This window comes from Anguilla anguilla, chromosome 5 (assembly GCF_013347855.1).
Source record: "Anguilla anguilla isolate fAngAng1 chromosome 5, fAngAng1.pri, whole genome shotgun sequence".
Lineage (NCBI taxonomy): Eukaryota > Metazoa > Chordata > Actinopteri > Anguilliformes > Anguillidae > Anguilla > Anguilla anguilla.
In genome coordinates this window covers 52,461,621-52,483,492 of record NC_049205.1, presented here as the reverse complement: position 1 = coordinate 52,483,492, position 21,872 = coordinate 52,461,621, and the positions used below count along the sequence as shown (strand labels likewise).

At 46.5% G+C, this 21,872-nt stretch overlaps 1 protein-coding gene and 1 long non-coding RNA gene across 2 annotated transcripts; one reads left to right on the top strand and one right to left on the bottom strand.

Moving 5' to 3' along the window:
• Nucleotides 1-306: 306 nt before the first annotated feature.
• Nucleotides 307-17,278, bottom strand: LOC118227982 (caprin-1-like). Its single transcript, XM_035419132.1, is given in 19 exon segments — nt 307-960; nt 1,342-1,448; nt 2,873-3,076; nt 3,320-3,473; nt 4,958-5,089; nt 5,558-5,626; nt 5,628-5,669; nt 5,764-5,825; nt 5,994-6,102; nt 6,745-6,936; nt 7,438-7,521; nt 7,683-7,735; nt 8,546-8,740; nt 10,178-10,260; nt 11,649-11,887; nt 12,681-12,767; nt 12,950-13,012; nt 15,697-15,876; nt 17,120-17,278. Coding segments are annotated over 18 exon segments (2,142 nt in total). The 5' UTR covers nt 17,120-17,278; the 3' UTR covers nt 307-873.
• A 499-nt stretch (nt 17,279-17,777) lies between these two features.
• Nucleotides 17,778-21,872, top strand: LOC118227983. The gene is made up of 4 exons (XR_004765391.1): nt 17,778-17,886; nt 18,250-18,381; nt 18,832-19,021; nt 21,378-21,872. It is a non-coding gene; the product is annotated as an uncharacterized LOC118227983 (long non-coding RNA).

Genomic DNA, 21,872 nt, shown 5'->3' with positions numbered 1-21,872 from the left:
CTTCTAAACCTAAGCCAGGTCGATGAATGACTTAATGAAGAGGGGAGGCCGCCACGCGGTGCCAGAAAAGCCAGAGTGAGCTGGAGGTCTTAACACACCGAGCCAGTCGTAAACAGACACAGATGACATTCACTTCCTGGTTCAGAGCTATGACCTCAGAGCTGTAATGAATGCAGTAGAACCCACTGCGTCTCGGATGGGCATTCCTGCTGCAGAAGCACAAAGCTTTGCTGCGAGTTTTTGGCGAAAGCAGGACCCACGAACACCACAAAAACGACAACTAAGAAATCAGCGGCACACTGCAACTTAATGCAACACAACTTTATTGAAACTCACTCAAGAAGCAACATCCATATACAAACTGAGGAACTGGTGGGAGTTTCTTTCAGAAGGTAAAGCTCAAAAGCTTTTAGAACCGAAATGAATTAAAAAAAAAAAAAAAAAAAAAAAAGGGCGGGGGCTGTGAAACAAAAAACTCCCAAGGATTGGACCAGCAGTGGCAGTTCGTTTTTTTTTGCGTTTTATTTTATACAAAAAATAAATTAATGAAAATTCTTTCAAGTTTACAGGAATAGCTATTTGTTTTCCAAACACAAGCTTGCTTCAAATCCTGACGCTGATGATTTCAGCTTGGCGTGTGATTCGACTCACTAAAACTGTTACGTTTTTTTTTCCTTTTTTTTAATGTAATTGCTCAAAGCAGGCTTACTCCAATCAAAATGCTGGGGAAATACCACTGATGAGAGAGAGAAGACAAAAAAAAAAAAGTGGTTAAAAAAGTGTGGGCTGGGGCAATTGCATTCTCAGGTTTTGAATGTTCACCGTGGCCTAGGCTGTCAGTCTGTCCGTCCGTCCGTCCATCCGCACACCGCTCTACGAGCGCATGGCCTGGGCGTTACCTCGGGAGCACCCTCGAGGCCCCTGGCCGGCTCCACGTTTGTAGTTCGGTTGGTACCCGTCCTGAGTGGAGACAGCATACACGGATATCACCGCCCTGACGGCCCATGATGCACTGTACCAGATTTACCCACCAGTCGCGCAATTAGCCACCTTCATGCAAAACTAAATCCTCATACCCAGAAGGCCGAGTATTTCACAAACACTGGCAAGCCACAATCTAGGATGAAATAATGAGTTTGAACACAGCGGTTGCCAAAACTTTGTGAAAACAACGGCAAAAGGTTTCACCATGACTGATGTATCTGAAATAAAGTCTTAAGTGAGTCTAGGAATCAAAAAAGGCTACATGTAGGTAGTCGTACTGCTCTTGAGCCTGAACGGGGAGAATGCAATCTAATGGGGTACATGCTGAAAGAGACAGCAGTGGCACTGTGGTCTTACCCGCTGGTAGTTGCTGCTGGAATAGTCACGAGGTGTGTTGAATTGGGCTTGTCCATAGCCACTGTTTGGAGTGTTGGGAAAAGGCGGCCGGTACCCATCATATCCACCTGGAACATAACCATTCTGCTTCAGGACCAGGAAACAACCTTCACGCCCTGTTCCCGTTTAGCATATTTCTCCCTTGACGCACTAGCTTCTACATCAGGGTAATTACAAACATGCTCTTTTACTAGTTATCCTGCTAGCTATACCCACTTCTGAATGAAGAGCATGAGCACCAATATTAATACAGAGCATGCTGGGCAGAATCTGGAAAGACCCTGAGGACTCAGCTGAGCACTTTAATAAAGGGAGCAGGAAAACACACAGGATACCTCACTGGAGCGGACTGGCCCCAACCCTACCAGGACTAACAGCATCAGAATGGAAAACAAAGCAGGAGAAAAGAATAGAGCATAAAGACACTCAATGGAGCTGCAGATTATACCAACAGTATGGTAATGAATGCCATGTAGGTATACTAATAAGTACACCTAAACTGGAATTGGTATCCAAGAGTTTCCTGAACCTTTACCTTTCCCAACATTCCTAGCAAAGGATATCCTAACTACTAGGTTGCACTCCTTTTCTGTTGCCACAGCATTGTGTACAACAAAAATATGAAGAAATCCAATTCTTGAAAGCTAGTATAAACTAGTGCAAACACATGACCAAAGGTCAGTAGTTAAGCCTGGAAGTTATCCTGAATAGCTACAGCAGGAAAACTGTGCTTTGTCTATTGTGCCAGCTACCTTATAGTGAATTAGCTAGCCTGCTCGCAGACTTTTGCTACTTGCTGTTGTGGCTAGCTAGTCACCATGTTGCTTTTTACTCAAGTAGCTACTCCACAAGTTATCTAGCCAATAAGAAAAGTTGCTGGTAAGATGATTAGCCAAGAAAGACTGCCGACGCAACAAGCCGTCTATTCTCATTAGTGTACTGCATTCTGTAGCTACAACAACAGCCTCATATTGCACATGATATTCCAGTTCGCAAATCTAGCAAGTCTGTGAGCGCTCAGTGTATGCCACACCCTTTCATAATCTTCTTTGAGGTTCTTTGGTAAGAATATCATTGAGTGTCAAGTGTCATCCATATTTCCCAAAGTACTTACAGTAGGCAAGGTGAGGTCATTTTCTCTGGAAACTTCCAGATAGAACATGCATCATGTATAAAACATAATATCCGTGTGTCGACATACTTCAAACAATCAAAATGAAGTGTAAGCATGTCTGCTCGCTGCATTTGTGCTGGCACGACCACAAATGCAACTACGGAGAGACAAATAATGATTCAGCTGACCGGACGAACTGAAACAGGTTTGGCACAAACAGTGACAATTCAGCTGACTGGACGAACTGAAACAGGTTTGGCACAGACAATGATAATTCCGCCCGACCGGACGAACTGAAACAGGTTTGGCACAGACGGTGATAATTCAGCCGACTGGACGGACAGGCACAGCGGGAAGGGACGCTGGCGGTCGGCTCACCTCTGAAGCCGTTGGAGGCGCCGCGGTAACCGTTGATCATGCCGCGGGCGTTCCTGGGCCCGCCCCGGGACACCGCCCGGCTGTTGTAGAAGGACTGTCCCGGCCGGCCGAACGCCGTGCCCTGCTGCTGGGGCTGTGGGGAGACGGCCTGGTGACCCCCGCCGGCCGGAATGGTTTGGTCTTGGGTGTGGAAGGCACCAACAACTAAGGGGGGGGGGGGGGGAAGCAAGAACGTCATGACTGGACACAACCGGTAGGAAAGGGCTGACCAGAATCAGTGGCTAGGACTGGCCTGTCAAAAAATGACCCCCAAGTATAAAGATGTTTAAGTATGTATACCATGATATAGCCATTTACAATGAACTTCCCCCTCTAACTGCAGGTGTCCCTAGAGGGAGCACATGCCAGTCACCATGGCTCCGCCTCTTTCCCCACCCCCCAGCTCACCAGACTGCAGCTGCTCTGCCTGCATGTCCTGCTGCTCCACTGCGTGCTGCGTCTGGCCGCTGAAGCCCTGGCCGTAGCTGCTCTGGTATTGGCCGGGCTGCTTCAGAGAGTCCGCCTCATTGGCCGGGGGTACGGGGGCATTCAGATTGAAAACCTTAATGGGGAAAAGAGTGTGAATGGGCCAAAGACTTCAGTCATCATTTAACATGCTTTAGAGATCACTTGGTGGGTTGAAGGGTACCAAATTAAAGGCACAGTCAAGTCTGCCTAACTACTGCTAGCCTTCATGTCCAGTTTCAGACCGGTGAAATACTGAAGTAACCACGTACCTGGTCCCGTCCACAGACGTAGCCCTATACACCGCCACTGTACACTGTACAACAGGAACATGGTTTAGGAACATGGAATCCATCTTGGATTCACAAACCAATTCCATTTCGTTTTTGTTGCTGGACCATTGGACCTCCTTGTCAGCAATATCACATTACATAAGAGTTAATAATTGTTATTAATAGCCGTTATTGTTATCCGGCTTGTACAGTGCCTCCTTATCAAAAGCAAGTCTGAAAACAATTTACACGTGGTTTATTAAAGGCTTTGTCCGTGGTACACACAGCGTGGGAACCAGCACACAATTCGATGCGTTCTCGCTGTTGTGAAAATTACCACACACGGCAGTCTACGCATAACTGACAACCACTTCATCTTGGCCTTTACACAGTTAACTTCTACAGCCTGTGTGGAAGGTCCAATTTACCACCAGGACTGCACAGCTAATTAAGACGCGATTAAAATGAGGTCGCTGGTGCACAAGCGTGCGGATAATGCAGATTAGCCTCTGCTTCCTAATCCAAATCCAGGTTTCATAATGCAGAGGAAAAAACTGATATACTGCTGGAGATTTAAGAATGAACCAGGCTCCAATGGCTTTATTATTTGTAAACATTTTAATTGCAGTCCCTTAATTAAAATCCAAAAAAGCATGCAACAAAATGACCAAACTGCCAATGATTCACTCTCCACAGCTACATACTAAAAACTTGACCCATAGATGAACCATACAGCATAATTATAAACCCACACAGATAAACAAAATCCTGGTTCCACCGACCTCGTCATACTGAAGCAAAAACACTAGTCAGGTTACTGCTTACAACAGTGTGATAGAGGAGAGAGGAGGTAGGGAGGGGGGCAGAGGGGAGAGGAGAGCGTGAGGGGTGTAGAGAGGAGAGGAGGAGGTAAATGGGTAGAGGAGGGAGGAGGGGGTAAATGAGTAGAGGGGAGAGGACGGAGTTAAGGGGAGAGGGGAGAGGAGGAGAGGAGGGGGTGAGGGGTAGAGGGGAGAGGAGGGAGTTAAGGGGAGAGGGGAGAGGGGAGAGGAGGGAGGAGGGGGTAAATGAGTAGAGGGGAGAGGACGGAGTTAAGGGGAGAGGAGGGGGTGAGGGGAGAGGGGAGAGGGGAGAGGAGGGGGTGAGGGCAGAGGGGAGAGGAGGGGGTGAGGAGGGGAGAGGAGGGGGTGAGGGGTAGAGAGGAGAGGAGGGGGTGAGGGGTGTAGAGGAGAGGAGAAGGTAAATGGGTAGAGGAGAAGAGGTAGAGGGGTAACCACCCCGTTGGATGAGAAGAGCAGCAGGGGCCTACCGTCTGCATGGACTGGAAGGGGGCAGCGTTGACGTTAATGCCGCTGCTGTGGAGGGGTTTGGAGACGGGCTGGAACGCGGGGGGCTGGGAGGAGGAGGCGGGGGGCTGCTCTGACGACAGGGCCATGGAGGCCTGGGGAGAGGCGCAGCACCCAGTCACTCGTACACACTCAGTATGCGCACACACAGTTACACACACACACACACACTTAGGGAAACAGCCACACGCTTGTATGTGCAGGGCCCAATGCACATGCACTTGCGAGGTATGAAGAGAGGAGCGACGCATGCAGAGATGCACCGCGTTACACACGCATGCAGACACAAACATGCACCGACACCAACGCACACATGAACATGAGGCCTGGTCAGAGGTTAAACATGCGGTACACGTACACAAACATGCCCGCATACACACACACACATAAACACACGCGCGCACACACACGCGCGCGCAGGCACAGGGAGCAGCGTGCAGGCTCACAGCGTGTCAGTCACTCGCATGCACGCACAGGCGGGTGTAAGGAAGGCAGACAGCGGTGCATGGTGCACAGGGCACACACGGGCCGGAGCCTGGAGCTTGCAGCAGCGTTGCCGTTACCTGGATGGGGTCGATGGGGTCTGGAGGTGGCCGGGGGTCTGCCGTGTGCGAGGGCTGGTAGAGGGGGGGGGGTCGTGGAGAAGGCTTCGGGGGCGGGGGAGACCAGGGGCACCTGGAGGGGGGAGGGGAAGAGGCCGCTCTGGGTGGCAGGGCAGTGGGGCGAACGCGGCGCGGTGCGCGGGGGAGAGGCTAGCGCGGGCGCTTACCTGCGCGGGCTCCGGCTGCACGGGCACGGGAGGGGGCTGCGCCAGCCGGGACTCTGCGTGACCTGCACAGGAAACGGCACAGTCAGGCCACAGGGACGGCGCAGTCCCAACTGAGCAATACGACCGCTTCTACCGAAAACAACAGCCACTACAAACTAACGCTTAAACATCAGGTCCTGGGTCACAGATTCGGTCAGCGAACATTGGGGAGGAGGGGGGGTGGCGCCTACCTGGGGGGCACACCATCTGCGGGTGGTCCATGCTGGGAGCGGGTTTCATGGGCTGAGCCGACACGATGGCCGGGTCCAGGGCGTGGCCGTCAAACTCCAGCATGGAGTCCTGAGGAAGAGGCAGGCGAGGGCAGGGCTCAGACAGAGGCAGGGAAGGGCAGGGCTCAGACAGAGGCGGGGTTCAGACAGAGACAGGGTTCAGACAGAGGCAGGGCTCAGACAGAGGCAGGGAAGGGCAGGGTTCAGACAGAGGCAGGGAAGGGCAGGGTTCAGACAGAGGCGGGGTTCAGACAGAGGCAGGGAAGGGTAGGGCTCAGACAGAGGCAGGGAAGGGCAGGGTTCAGACAGAGGCAGGGAAGGGCAGGGTTCAGACAGAGGCAGGCAAGGGCAGGGTTCAGACAGAGGCAGGGTTCCCATAGAGGCAGGGAAGGGCGGGGCTCAGACAGAGGCAGGGTTCCCATAGAGGCAGGGAAGGGCAGGGTTCAGACAGAGGCAGGGAAGGGAAGGGCAGGGCTCAGACAGAGGCGGGGCTCAGACAGAGAGCATTCCTGCTCCACCGCATGTCTGCTTTGCTGCACAGAACAGGACAGAACTGTGCGACTGTGTGGCGATAGCAGGACTGCAGGATGAGTGAAAGGAGCGTGCCTGCTTGTGTTTGTGTGTGTGTGTGATGGAGGGATGTCACAGAGAGTGGGACAGGGGTGAATAGGACTGGGAATTCCAAGTAGGGTGGGGATCGTCGGTGCCCCACCTGCATGAAGTTGTAGGGCCCCTGCATCTGCGCCATCAGGTCCTGCACCGCCTGCTTGCGCACCACGGGGTCGGGGGCGGGAACGGGGGCGGGCACGGGGGCCACGGAGTTCAGCTCCAGAGGCTCGGGGGTGACGGGGGGCGGGGCCGACTGCAGGGGGGCGGGCTGCTGCTGCTGGACGCTGCTGGCCACCTGGGGGGGGGGGGGGGGGGGGGGGGGGGGGAACAACACACAGCCACTTTCAGCAGCCGATCCGAGCCACACCCGCTTTAACACGATGCACTTCTGACTCAAGGACAACAGGGAGCGTCTGTAGGAAAACCATGTCCTTACGCAGCAGTTCTAAAACTCAAGGTCTGTCACGAAGCAAGTTTCATGGACACAACATTCAAAAGAATGACTAAGCAAAAAGGGTAACTAGTCAAAATACCCACACCCAAAAAGTAACCACTGAATGGGAGAGATTGTGCGTTTTGCCGAACAGGATACCATGATTTATTTGTACAGGCTACATACCATCACAGATAAAGGGCAGTAAACTGAAATACAGAAACTCTTGCACCTACGAGCACTCTACAGTTCAATCAAGCTCTTTAAAGTTTCCCCCGGACGCCTGCGTGTCTTCCCAGTGAAGCTACAGCTTGTTCAGTCCATTACAGAGTTTGCACAGCGAGTGATGAAGAGTGTACACACCTCAGACTGTGCGCTCCAATCTTCGTCCGGCTCTTTGTCGCTGTTGCTGTAGGAAGCTTCTGGAATGAACTGTCTGTTGACAAACTACAAGAGCACAGCATATAAAAGAATGACACATCAGGCACTATCTAAAATCACCACAACCAAACACAGCTAACACCAAGGGCTGGTGTGTTTTCAATGTTAAAGGATACGTGCTGGACATGGGTTCTGAACATTACAGGCGAGGACTGAACATGGCTCACCTCTGTGGCTTCCACTTCAATGGGCTCCAAGTAATCTTCAGGTACCTCACCCTCTGAAACAAGGAAAGACATTTACACCCCTTACACTGGCACAGATCCTCTGGAGAAACTCCACTCACGTTCTAAGAAGTTCCCTGTGGGGAGATGCCTGGTTCTGTGCGAGGAGGGGTGGAAGGTTTGCCTGGCTCTAAGAATGGTGTTAACAGGGTTACTTTGCTCTGTCAGTGGGTGTTACAGCTTTATCAGGCCCTGTGAGTGGGTGTTACAGCATTACCTGGCCCTGTGAGTGAGTGTTACAGCATTACCTGGCCCTGTGAGTGGGTGTTACAGCATTACCTGGCCCTGTGAGTGGGTGTTACAGCATTACCTGGCCCTGTGAGTGGGTGTTACAGCTTTATCAGGCCCTGTGAGTGGGTGTTACAGCATTACCTGGCCCTGTGAGTGAGTGTTACAGCATTACCTGGCCCTGTGAGTGGGTGTTACAGCATTACCTGGCCCTGTGAGTGGGTGTTACAGCATTACCTGGCCCTGTGAGTGAGTGTTACAGCATTACCTGGCCCTGTGAGTGGGTGTTACAGCATTACCTGGCCCTGTGTGAGGGTGTTACAGCATTACCTGGCTCTGTGAGTGAGTGTTACAGCATTACCTGGCCCTGTGAGTGGGTGTTACAGCATTACCTGGCCCTGTGAGTGAGTGTTACAGCATTACCTGGCCCTGTGAGTGGGTGTTACAGCATTACCTGGCCCTGTGTGAGGGTGTTACAGCATTACCTGGCCCTGTGAGTGAGTGTTACAGCATTACCTGGCCCTGTTAGTGGGTGTTACAGCATTACCTGGCCCTGTGTGAGGGTGTTACAGCATTACCTGGCTCTGTGGGTCGTTCCTCAGCTTCAGACTCTGCCACCCCAGACTGTCTCCCTTCCTCCTCGTCCTCCACATCCTCCTCCTCCTCCTGCTCCTGCTCCTGCTCCTCCTGGCACACGCCATTCTGGTGTGTGTGCGCTCGGTCAAAGTACCCACTCCGCAACACCTTATCCAGTGTCTCTTTTAGGGACTTGTCTGCAAAAAGATTCAGCCAAAATTATTATAACACTGACTTTGCAATATCTGTTTATAGATAATTTATTCAACACATGGAAAGTTTTAGCAGTGGCTAAAATGCAGCTGCTGGAAGGGAAACCCTCATTAGCCTTCCATTAGGAGGGCACTATGACTGTGACTGAGTGGGCAGAAATCTGACTCACAGTGCCTCTGATTTCTATTAGGTCATTTGACACCAGCCAGGCTGCCACCCTTAGAATCAATTATGCATCGGCAGACATTCAATACGAGGTAAATTTGCTTAAGACATATTTTACGGAGATATTCCTTAAGGTGTCTCCGAGCTCAGTAATTAGGTTAAACAGAGACCTTTATTTAATCCACACTTTGGTTTCACTGGGACTTAAAGCAAGAATTAGTTACTTGAGGACAAACCAAAAAAATAAAAAAAACCACTTAACAGCTCTGACCACCCCACAGCCCCTTCCACTCCCAGACAGACAGACATGGATACAGATACATACGCATACAGTCACACGAGCAGCAAGACAAGTGCGCTGTACCACTCTGGTTCCCGCTACACGTCCCACAGGCAGAGGGGCGGAGCCAGGCCCCAGGCCCCTCCCCTCTGGCAGGACCCACAGAGCGTCTCCGTGCGCATTCCGCGCACGCGGGAGACTGGCACGGCGCCCTTCCCAGCGGGCACTGCCGGGCGCTGCCGTCGCCTACAGGATTCCAGAGAGAGCGCGGGCCGGGCGGGGCCCTGCGCCTGGCAACCTGCCCTGCTGCTGAGTCAGGGGCCCGGAGCCGGGCAGCGTTCCCATCCCGCCCCCCTCCCCCAAAGCGTGGAGTTCGACCTCATCCAGCCACCATAAGCCTGACCCTTTTCTCTATCCTTTGAGACACCACTTCAAAGAAACCAGCAAGCAATAGATTCTTCCATTTAGGCGAGCTTTGACAGACCCAGATTTGAACCCGATTCTGCGCGTTAAATTAACAGGCTGGCTCTTACTACATTAGAGTGATTTTCACAAACCACCCAAACACACGCAGCCGGAAAAGCATTACATCATGCACTGGCATTGTCACGATTCGATCTGGACTTCAGAGCACCCCGTTGCACTACAGGCATTTCAACTTTCTTCCAAGTATTTCAAAACACACTACTTATTCATTCTGAAAATGCCGACTTTCACTTTCAGGGCAACAACCACTTTAAATGACAAGAAACTGACTCAGGTAGACACTGCTCTCATTTAGATTCAATTTTGCTATAACGGTTTTTCAGACAATTATCTGAGGGTACAAAGGAGCCGTTGCTGTGGTACAGCTGAATGACCAGACTGAACTCATCATCCGAAGGTTCTCCCACAGTGAACAGTGTGGCTGTGGAGCCCTGTGGCACATGCAGGCAGGCACACGAGACGGCCCCGCCCCGCCCCGCTCCCCACTCACATGTGGTTCCAGCCACAGCTTTGTCCTTGCCTTCCAGAAGGTCCCAATAATGCAGGGAGGCCTGCTCAAACTGCTCCGTCAGCCTGCGAGAGCGAGAGAGGGGGTGGGGGAGGATAAGGAGCCATTAAACATATTTCACAATTCCTGACTTCAGCTTCCAAAAGATGCCACTGGTCATTTCAGAACCAATTAAATAAAAAAAACCTGAACTGACTCAACAGTATTTTCCTAGACCGTCTCTACTGATCTTTCTTATACCTGCAGATTCAGGGTGCACTGAGGATTAAGGCATTCCTGAAGGGCTGCGGTTTCCTTACCGAGAACTCATTTCAAATCAACACAGCTACTACAGGAAAAAAAGCATTGCAGGGAGACCCATGATCAAACTATAGTCGTGGAGGAAAAGAGAGACAAATCCTTGTATTCTTGCAACACAGAAACTGGGAATAAGTAGAGAGGAATGGAACAAAAATCTGCCAGCACCATTAATACACTCTGGTGTTCTTTGGTCCACGCCATAGGGAGCAGACTTTTGCTCATTAACTCCACGAATACATATGAACTTTTCCTTGCAAGGGGTCAGGTAACATCCTACCCACATAGTAGACCACAGAAGATGTCCACAGCAATTTAACGCAGTTAGCTGGCTAGAAATAATCAAGTTCATTTAATTAAATACATAATATTAATCTAATAAAGTTAACGTAGTTAGTCAGTTGACTGCTGTACCGAGGAAAGGAAGCCTTAAATAAATGAAGTGTGACACAGTATAACCTACATGAAATCTGCACTGGGGGCTGTTCTGATGAATTCCTGCTACCTCATAAAAGCATACAACCGCCCAGTCCTGAACACTGCAGTCACTTTACAGATCCCTACATGACCTGAGAGGCACATCATATATGGAGATGACACTGGGGGTGCTAAAGACGGCGTTGCACATCACGGGTAAGGGTCACTCTGGTGCACACTTTGAAATCCCAAACGGGACACAATCATCCTCCTTCATCTGATTGGTTACACCTTTTTCGGCCAAATATGACCTGCCTAGTCATCACTGTAAATAAGGAAGTGAAATAATATAACTTATACACTACATCAAACATCTCATTCAAAATGAATATGGTGTTGGTCCACCCTTTGCTATGACAACCTCCACTCTTCTGACAAGGCTTTATAGTAGATGCTGGAGCATTGCTGCAAGGGGTTGATGTCAGAGCTCTGTGCAGACCGGTCAAGTTCTTCCACACCTATCACAAAACCATTTCTATATGGACCTCACTGATGCGCCCGGGGACATTGTCATGCTGAAACAGGAAAGGGCCTTCCGCAAACTGCTGGAAGCTGAGAATAGTCTAAAATGTCAGTGCATTAAGATTTTCCTACACTGGAACTATGGGGCCAAGCCCAAACCATAAAAACAGCCCAAAAGGTCCAAAAGAGCAATCTCAGAGCGGCAGCCCATCTGTACCTGACGTTGGGGTCAGGTTCTGAGCCCACCAGCTTGTAGAACTCGTCGAGGGCGGAGAGGTCCGCGTCGGACAGCAGGGCGGAGCCTTCGGCGGCCATCTTGAGCTCCTGCCGCACGCCGTCCTCGCCCAGCCGGTCCAGGAGGAACTGCAGCTCCAGCACGGTCTTCAGCCGCCGCTGCTCCGCCTCCTCGCGCTGAAGCTGCTCCCGCCGAGCCGCTTTCTTCACCGCCTTCTGGATCTGAGAGAGGGGGGCACCGTCCAATCACTGCACGGAGCCACACTGCGGCACGACACACTAGAGCCTCACCAAATAATCTCAGCCAATTTTACCTGAAGTCACCATGCAGAACAAATGTCTATAGTATTACTACTCAATTACACTTTTGATAAGGCACACTGCAAAAAATAAACAAATTAAATTAAATACTAATTAATCAATAAATAAATAATCCTTTAAAAAAGCATTTACTATTCCAGGTTTGTCCCTTGGGGGCAAGTGCAACCACCCCCATGACCCACAAGCTTGCAAGTGACAGTGCGACATTGACAACTGAACGCAGTGTGAATGTGTAAAATCCTTCAGCGTTTGAAAAGCTTTTAAAAATGAGATTTCCCGTAAGACGTAACATTTCAGTTGTTTTTGCTTGGTCTGCAACTCGCGTATTAGCACAAGAGCAGGCTTTTCCCAGGTTTCAGTAAAACCGAAGCAGCTAGCTAACAACTGAGGTGAGGCCTTGACGTCAATATGCATTTCTTCTTATCCTTGAACAAAAGAAGCACTATATGACAGACCTGACTGACTTGATAAGTAATTTATATCCCAAATAAATTTACTTAGAAAAGCATGTGACATTCTAGGCTTCTTTTGTGCAGGATTTTAATCAGTCACAGGATTATTACGTTTAAGAGGTGCGTCAGTCACAGAGGATCCTCACGCATATGCAGCACTACAGAGGTAGAGGGAGGAGCTTAGAATCTAGAAGTCATGGTTGCAATTTCAGTAAACGGTAAATTAGGCCAAATCCACTCACGTCTTGGCCCAAAGCCAGGAAGCTCTTCTGCAACTCTCGAGCAAACTCCAAGTTATTTGCAACTTCCTGGAACTTGGACAAGGCATCCTTACGAGAACAGGGAGAAGAAAAAAAAAAAAAAGAGGAAACATGAGGCTGTTATTTAGAGCACTTCAGCTTAGTGCATCCATTTACGGAGGAGGGGGTGTTACAAATACAAGATTCAGCTCGCACTTCAAGAACGTAGTGCAAAGACACACAAAATGTTTTTTTTTTTTTTCTTTTCTTACCAGCTGGTCCTGGTTGAGACGTTCTCCTTTGTTTTTCTTTGCCTGATAGTCATCCAGCTTGCTCTGTGGGGAACGTTGCAAAAGGAAGTATTGTTTATGGCACAATGGGGGAAGGTCACCCACTTTTGCCTCAGAGGCAGCACAACAACACAATTTCCCAATAAGAAATGTGAAGATATCTTTGTAAAAGTAACATGCTGGAAGACTGTACCAAGGTAATAGTAATGCATGCAACAAGCCCACATAACTATGCATGTCTATTTATTGGGAATAAGTGCGAACAAATCCCAATATGATGCAATCTGATAAACAGTGAGATATCCAAGGGGTTGCATTCTGCAGTCAGAATAACACAATATCAATTTAAAAACCAGTCTCAGCAAGAACAACTTAACAGTGCAAAACTTTCAATGGGTCAAGTGCAACTACTGAGTTCACAAAGAAACAGTAACAGTAACACCCAATAACAGCGTAAACAAAGTGTTCGAACTGACAACACTGTTAGCATAACAACTTATACTGACAGATATTCAGTAACCCTGTGACATGCTGCCCCCCAACACACCCAAAACCAAATGATTATATGCTAGAGAAGCAAGGTGCCAAAAAACACAAACGTATTATTAAAATGTGTAAATCCACACAAAATGTTAGTATTTGCAGATGAGGGGATTATTTTAATAGTTTAGTCTCCACTCCAAGGGGTGGCCTTAAGTGGAGCAAGTCTGTAACACCAAACCCATGAAGTGGGAAAGCAGTATTTGTTTTGTTTGCTTTTTTTTTTACTTGCCATAATATCAGTGCTTTATGAAAGTGCCATACTCTGCTTTAAGTACAGCCACATGCGAATAAGAATAATTTGCAGCAAACAGAAACTATTACCCACATCTGATATTTACTGGAAATAATAGAAATAATACTTAGATACGTTTCTTGCTGTAACTCATTTTACAGGGCTCAGACAAAACCATTTAGGCGCACTGCTCTATCAGTCTTCAGGTTCTGCACTCCCTCTACACGCGGGATGGGCACTCGTTTTGTATGACAAAAATAAAGGGGGGAGAAATATGGGAAGAGACTCCCTAGCGTTCACGTTTACTCAAGATTTCTAAACCCCCCCCAAATCCCCAAAACGCAGGTTCCTTGTTCTTCATCAGTTTCCCTCTGCTACGACTGTAATGGGCATCAACACTGTTATTTTATTTGCCCATTAAATATATTGTAGCAATAATCAATGTTCTCGGGTTGAAGCATCTATACAGGCACCTGCTCGGCCGACTGTAGCTTGGGCCTCCAAAGATCAATTGGCTAAGCGATTCAGCTTGTTGTCGTAAAAGCCACGATTTAGACAAAGTTTGTTAAATGACATATTTTTGAATAGAGACAGGATACCGCGATAGTAATTTTAGGACTAAAGTACGATTCGTACTCGATGACTGTCGTACTTTGTATTTTTCTACGAAACACCTAGGTCTAACGTTTTTCCGGTGGCATTATCTTATAGCTAGCTAATGTTAGCTTGCTAGCCAACTGATGCGAGACACGAGAGATCACATGTAGCTAACGTTACTTCAAATATTTGCTCACAGCTAGCCACAACGTAACTTTACAACATAAACCCAAAAAACACTAGCTACTAGCACACGACGTAGCTACAAACAAAAGCCCGTTCGCTTTTCGACCCGAAAACCCTAAAGCAACAAAACGGGATATTAGAAATTCTGGCAACAAGCTAACGTTAGCTAGCAAGCGGACATTGGTCAACTTCAACTCGAGCCATGTTGCAACAAAGCATCAAACAGTCGGTTGAGACTAACATAGACAAGCAGTTTGTCTTCATCACAGCTAGCTGTAAAGGTTGTCAACTTGGCTGAAATTAAAATATCGAAGACTAATAGACTAAGTAATGTTTAAAAGTTTACATTTCGTTTAAATGCTGAAACTTAATTTCCACCCCATTTCGCCACACATGGGCAACATTTGATGCTAGTGACCGAACATCGAAAACGTGTTTAACAACCAACTACCATGAGCTTATTAAAGGTGCTTGCAACGCAACCAGGCCTTTGAAAAGGCATTTGTGAAGTTCAAGTTCTGGTCTGCTGTAGTCACGGCCAGGTAGAAATACCAATGACAGACGTTTGCATTCATCTTATGGGTCGAGTATTCTATAAGTTTCACACTGCAGCAATCCACAACGGCACTCGTACTTTTACTGATTTGAGCCTAACCTGCCCCCAAGCTGTCAGCGTGAGCCTGGTATGTTTTAAGTTGTCTAATGAATTTAACCCATGCAACAAATAAACATGCAACTATATATTTTGGTGTATTTTCTTTAGTCAACGACACAATTCAGTCATTTCGTACAGGTTACAGTATCGTAAAGTTTGGGCTTACCTACAATGCAAAAACACTGTGTAGGTTTAAAGCAAAGGCTCGCAGCTTATTTCAAATACAGATACCGATAGTCACATATTCCATAAAGTTGGGGTAACCTCATTGCTGTAGCAATTGAAGTATACAAGCCTGTGGACAGAATTATACCCTGGTTCTGCTCACCATCCGCCATCTAAACCCCGGCCTGGAATGGTTCAAAGTGCTATGCGCTTGTCTATGCACCGTTTTATTTCAGTGCTAGTTTTCATTTCGAGTTGCATTGCACACATGAAAGGTGCTATACAAACTGTTATTATTATGCTTTATTGCATCCTTTTTCAAGAACGTCATACTTTATGGGATTGAGTTACCTTTTTCTTCTCCATGTTGCGGACCTTCTTGTCAATGACACCGAACACTTGCTTCATTGCTTCAGTTTGGGCTCCGGACGATTGGCTTGTCATGGTGATCTGGCCGATCGATCCGGGAGCGGACCCCACATCCGGACTTGAGGACTGCACAGTCCTGTTGCCAATCGTCGCTGAGGGCATCTATTGACAGTTATCATAAAGGGAAAAGCAAAACAATTAACGTTTGAGTACTTAAGAGTAAGTAAATCGTCACCAACATCCATCTGTGTATTTGTCCGTGAAATGCCCTAGAATTGTAAACAGTGGTTTCTAGTACACCAATACGAGATAAACGTACTGACATCTCAGTTCATTTAGACTACATATGTTCCCCCGATTCCAAATCAATAGAACAGTCACGGTTTCGTGTATTCATTCGACGACTTTCTGTAATGTACCGTTACTGGGCTTTGGTCCCGGACATAAGAAAGAGCACTCACACTGCAGACAACCGCCAGTGGTCGGTGTGGAGCTGCAAGGCAACAAAGGCTTCCACATAACAATGGTGTAATTAGGGACAGGGTGCGAAAACGTTAGCCATCTAGTTCATGGTAGTGAACTTCAGTAAACTGAAAGTATTTTTTTACTCAACCCACACGCTTTCCAACTCCAGGTGAAACTTCACGCCTCTAGCTGTAGTTAACGTTGTCGTCCATTGTAACGTTAGGTAGCCAAATATTATCGTTAAAGGGGCTGTGTATGTCTTTGCCTGCAAGGTGGATAATTAGCTAGCTAGTCACATCTAACAGCTTAACGGACTTGTCAGTTTTTTTACCAATGTCTTGCTAGAAAAGATTAGTAGTTAGACGTCGTGCATTCCTACGAAGTATCCGACGTCAATGGCCATCCTGATTATGTCCAATTGTCCTACGGCTTAGCGAGCTAGCTACATATCTAACGCGATTAAGCAAAGTTAACAGCTAATTCAATAAGACAAAACCGTATTAGTCCATACTCGCTTGCAAAATGAGTGTAGCGTGATAGCAGACGCGATTAATAAGAGCTAGATACCCAAGTAACTTAGCTAACTAGGTCATATACATAAAAATTCGGTGCAAGCCCAACCGGCACAGTGGCTAAGCGGAACTACTTCCAACCCTTTGGACCGTTCTTCTCGCCCATTCTTTTTGCGGTCAACAAACTAGATTAACGAAAGCTACACCACAGATGGAAGCAGTCACGTGTTATTAATGGATACAAATACGTACTTCGACAATAACCAAAGAAAAAATACATTTCTAAACAGTTTCACGATAACATTCTTTTCACTACGATCGTGAGCTACCGTTACGCATGATGCCTGCTAACGTTAGCAAGGTAATGCTACCATTTCCTAATCAGCTTGCGAAGCGAGAGTGACAACACACTTTCGGGATTCGCTTACCTTTTCGGTTCTGTATTTATATCCACAGGGGAGATTATTCGTTCGAGGATAAAAGTTGCCTAAGTATATATTGTGTTGCTTTATTTTTTTTCGTAATATAACCAATATGGGATCCGCCCCGCCGGCCTCACCGACAACTGAGAGAGACCAACCAGAGAAGTATCACTTTATTTGGAGGAAGGACCTACGTACGGCTGACCGAGATTTGCCTGACCTTATGTCAACGTCTGGGTCTTCAGGCGCACGTTTTTAAAACAAAATTTACATTAAAGTGCTTGCTTCAACCGGTATATTATGCATACTAGTGTATTCCATTGTTCTTTTTGTGACAGTTTGTTGAAGCAGTGGCATTTGATGATGTCGGCAGTCAGGCAAGACATAGATCGTCTTTGGGATTCCATTCGCGATGGTTCTCCATAACTTGCAAGTTATCTCCATAGGGGTGTCCCGATTGACGTCAATTCATAGTGCACCCTATTACTTGTTTTCTTCGTAAGGGCCACTAGGATCAACGACTCATGCTCATTGCAGGGCGAAAGAAGCACAACAAATAAAAGATCAGCCCATTTTATTAAAAAAACGGAAGTACTTAGAATTTCTTTGAGGCTCACGAGTGGTCTCACCTCCACTGGGGCAATGGTTCTCTCCTGCATTACAATGCAACGTGTAGAGTGCAAAATAGTCACTGGCTTGCATGTAAGCGCGTAAGGATGTGCGTGTGTTTTAGCAGTAGTGCTCCTTACAGAGGGATGCTGGTGTCACAGCAGGTACAGGAGAGACACAATCAGCAATTACAAATTGCCGAGGGAAAAAATCGAGCAAGCAATATCAGACCTTCAGTTCAGTTGCAATATAGATTTAGTCGTATTTTTCTTACATGCAAATTTGCCTCCCCACTTGTGCAGTTGCATATGATATCATGGAAACAAATACAGAAATTAACGTGGCTTACTATGGGCAGGTGCTGATGCATTTATACAGAAATAACTTTGACTGAAGTGCGTACTCATTGCAACATATGTTATGCTTCTTTCTCCTGTGTGTGAACCTTGCAGTTATGTAAATGTGAAGAATCTTGAAAATCAGTGCTGTTTTTTCTCATTTCACCGACACAGTCTTTTCATCTGCAGGGTACAGGCAGATGATAATTGAGAGATCACTGATACAGTGAGATGCAGACAAGCCCACCCACTTTCGGCACAGTCATAATTTGATACCAGACCACAGAGCACATCCACATACTGGAACAGTATCCTAGCAGGGTGAGCCATCCAGCATCCCCCAGCATACCTGTATTTTCTAGAGTTCAATTTGTAAATGAGTGGAGAGGTACAGTTGATTGATTATGCACTACTTATTATTTAACAAGTTAAATTCCCTGTTTTTATTTTCCTTGCAAAATTTCAAATGCTCTATGGTAAGCCTGTTCAATCATTGCTGCAAAGTCGTTTATCAATGTCAGGAGGTGCACACTGGCACGTGTATCCTGGGAATCAAGTGCGCCCAGCTGCTGTGCCTTTTCAGTGTTGCAGGCCACCATCTGCACCTGTGTACTGTGCAGCTTATATAATCAGGTGGCAGGTGACAGTGCCACAGAAGAGTCACTGTTGGACAGTGAGGCTGGGAAAACTCTAATGAAACTCCATCAAAGTTTCTGGATTCTTAAGGACCTTCTTCTTCAAACATTACAGCACAGTCCTTTGTGGTTGCAGGTATATGACATCATTATTTCTGCCGAGAAGCCCACAAATCATTGCTTCCACTGACATGCACTAGGCCCCCTGGGACAGAGAGCAGGTGTGACCTGGAAGTGCATGCATGCAGAGTGGGAGGAGCCAGGTGTGCCATGGTTGCAGAATAAAGGGGTCCAGCTGCTCTGCAAAGTTTGATGACCACCTGAAGGTAAGCCACAGCTGTCCCCTTAGCAAACCAGTTGGTTAGCACCAAGGTTTTGAATGTGATGTGAGATGCAACAGGCAGCTAATGAAGGAAAGTGAGGAGGGGGCTGACGTAAGAATGCTTTGGGAGGTTTTAGATCAGGCAAGCTGCAGCATTCTGGATGAGCTGGAGGGCCTTGGTGGCAGAAGCAGGGTGGCTGGCAAGAAGAGAGTTGGAGTAGCTCAGTGAGAAGAGAACAAGCGCTTGGACCAAATGCTTGGTAGAGTAGGTGGTGAGGATAGGGGCAAATCCTCCTGATATAATGGCTGCAATGTTCTCAGAGTGGGTCAGCCGGGGCATCATGTTACCATGTGAAGTGCACTTCTGAATGTCACTTTGGTTGAAAACATTTACCAGTTGGCTAAAATGTAAATTGTAAATCATCACATCGCTGTACAGTTTCAACTGTACAGTAATTATGAAATTATATTGATCAATGATAATTACTTAGTCACTTGCTTGAATGATCATATATTTAAGCCATTTTAGCAATCATACATTTGTGGTTTTTCCCATTTATTAATTATATGTATTACTAGTTAACAAATTTAATGACATATAACTACGAAAGAAGACCTTGCTTTCTGTTGAGAATATTAACAAATATATGTTATATATATATATATATATATTAACATATATTACTCATATGTAACTGATCCTGATGTGCAAATATCAGTTACTGTATTTTGAACATAGGGGTGAATAAATATCCCTGAGCAAACAGAAAAGGAGTTACTCGCAGGTCTTATTCCTTATTACTGTCTATAATTCACCATTTAGGAAATTAAAGGTTTAATGGCAGTGAGTTAAACGTGTAAAAGTGCTCAAATGTGAGTGTATATAATTACTTTCAGGAAATAATTAGAAATGTCATTCAGTGTGGTTCCCAATACTCAAGCAGATAGTACTCAGAATAGTGTGCAATTTGCACACAACTACTAAGCGGAAGGAATATAAAAGGAATCAGCAATATTTTTTACTCATTAGTCATTTTGATTTTGAGAGCTGAAATCTTTCCACAGACATACTAATGCACATACTGACATTGCCTGGGTTTGTCAGGGCATCAAGGGCACATTCTCATCTCAATCTCTCCATATTTTACATAGCTGCAATGAACAACAAAACCATGGCCCTTTCTCACAATGTGTAATTACTTAAAAATTAATTTTCATGAGGGTCTGTTTCCAGACAGAGGTTTTTAAAAATATTTGTAGTTTTCTGTTGCCAATTTTATTGTATAATTGCCGATTTTGTTTTACTGTGAAATCTATTTAATATGTAAAGCAACAGGTTTCTTTTGTTGAGCTGTCAATCTGTTGCCTGTGTGAAATTAATGTACTGTACTATTGTTTACCGTGGCTAAAAATAATTTATCTCAACATTTCTTCAGAAGGGGGCAGTATAGGTCCCAATTTTGACATTTGGACAGCACTGCTGTTAGTGACAGTATTGCTTTCTCTGCTCTACTCATATTGATCCTGAAGCTTTGAATCTAGACTGGGTGGAAAGGACAAATTGAGTACACGTATATTAATTCAATGCACATTTTAGTGCTAAAATGATTTTTAATATCACTGAAATATAATTGCCCACTTTTATTTACACATTTATCTCCAGATGTGGATAAAGTAAACATGGCCATTATTTCATGTTTGTTGACAAGTGTAACTGTAAAAGAAATTCTGTACTTGCATCTTTCCTCATTTGTTGTGACGTTTGCAATGTTTTAGTATTGTGTATTCTCCCAGTGAGATGAGAATAAATCATTCAGTCCATGAATGTCCAGTCCAGTCCTGCTGTCTACAGAGCATGCAGCACTGTGACAAGCCTGTTCTCAAACATTCCAGATGTCTTTGCTTCTACAATGACCAACAATGACCCGCTTTATGCATGAACTACAATATCCACCCTTTAGTCAATATTACTGTTCATTTCTCAACATTGTTTGTTTATATTGGATGGACAGTCATTCTAAAAGCACCCCAGGAAGATCAGAAACATTGAAACACCAAGAATAAAGGTTAAAGCTATTACTGGCTAATTGTAGCGCCACAGAAACTTCTCTCCAGAACTGACTGAACTCCCCAAAACTGCCCGATTGCACTCCTCGAAAATGTGTGCTCTCTTAAAATGTTTTTTTTTTTTTTTTTGCAAATACAGGAAGCCGTTAACATGGCCACACTGCTCCTTGATTGTGCTGTCCTATTGAAAGGGTGTTTTTGTAGAGGGATAATACTGATTAGACAAATGTCCCACAGGGAACTGAAGATCTCTTTCAACAACTGACTAATTTCCAGAACTTTCCGCATTTCAGCTTGATAGCAGAAACTGTGGTACATCTTTCAACTGGAGACATGGCTTCTTCCTGAGAGAGATCTGGTGACTGCTGAACTCAACAAATTGTATAATCACAGTTTAGAACAAAATTTGACTGAATCCCAACCTATGCATTCCCTTGCTTTACATGGGCAACACTTGGCCGAATTGTACATTATGCCAGACATAATGAGGAGCTCAGACCTAGTGTTTCACAAGAGGAGCCATTAATCACTTCACCTCAGATTAGACAGGAAACAGTTGCCTCGCTATTATGTGGTCCCAGAACTTTCTCTATCTCAGAGACAACAGCAAAGCATCCAGGCTCTCGCCTGACAGGAAGTGGGCCTGCAGGGGTAATCAGTCACCAACGGATGGCTCCTAGAGCAGTGGGGGACGAAACAATAAAATTCATGGGTCCTCTTGCTCCAAGGAGCCACCAAACTCTGGCCCAGGGACCCCTGGGAGTCCATGGAAAAGTGCTAGGGACTCC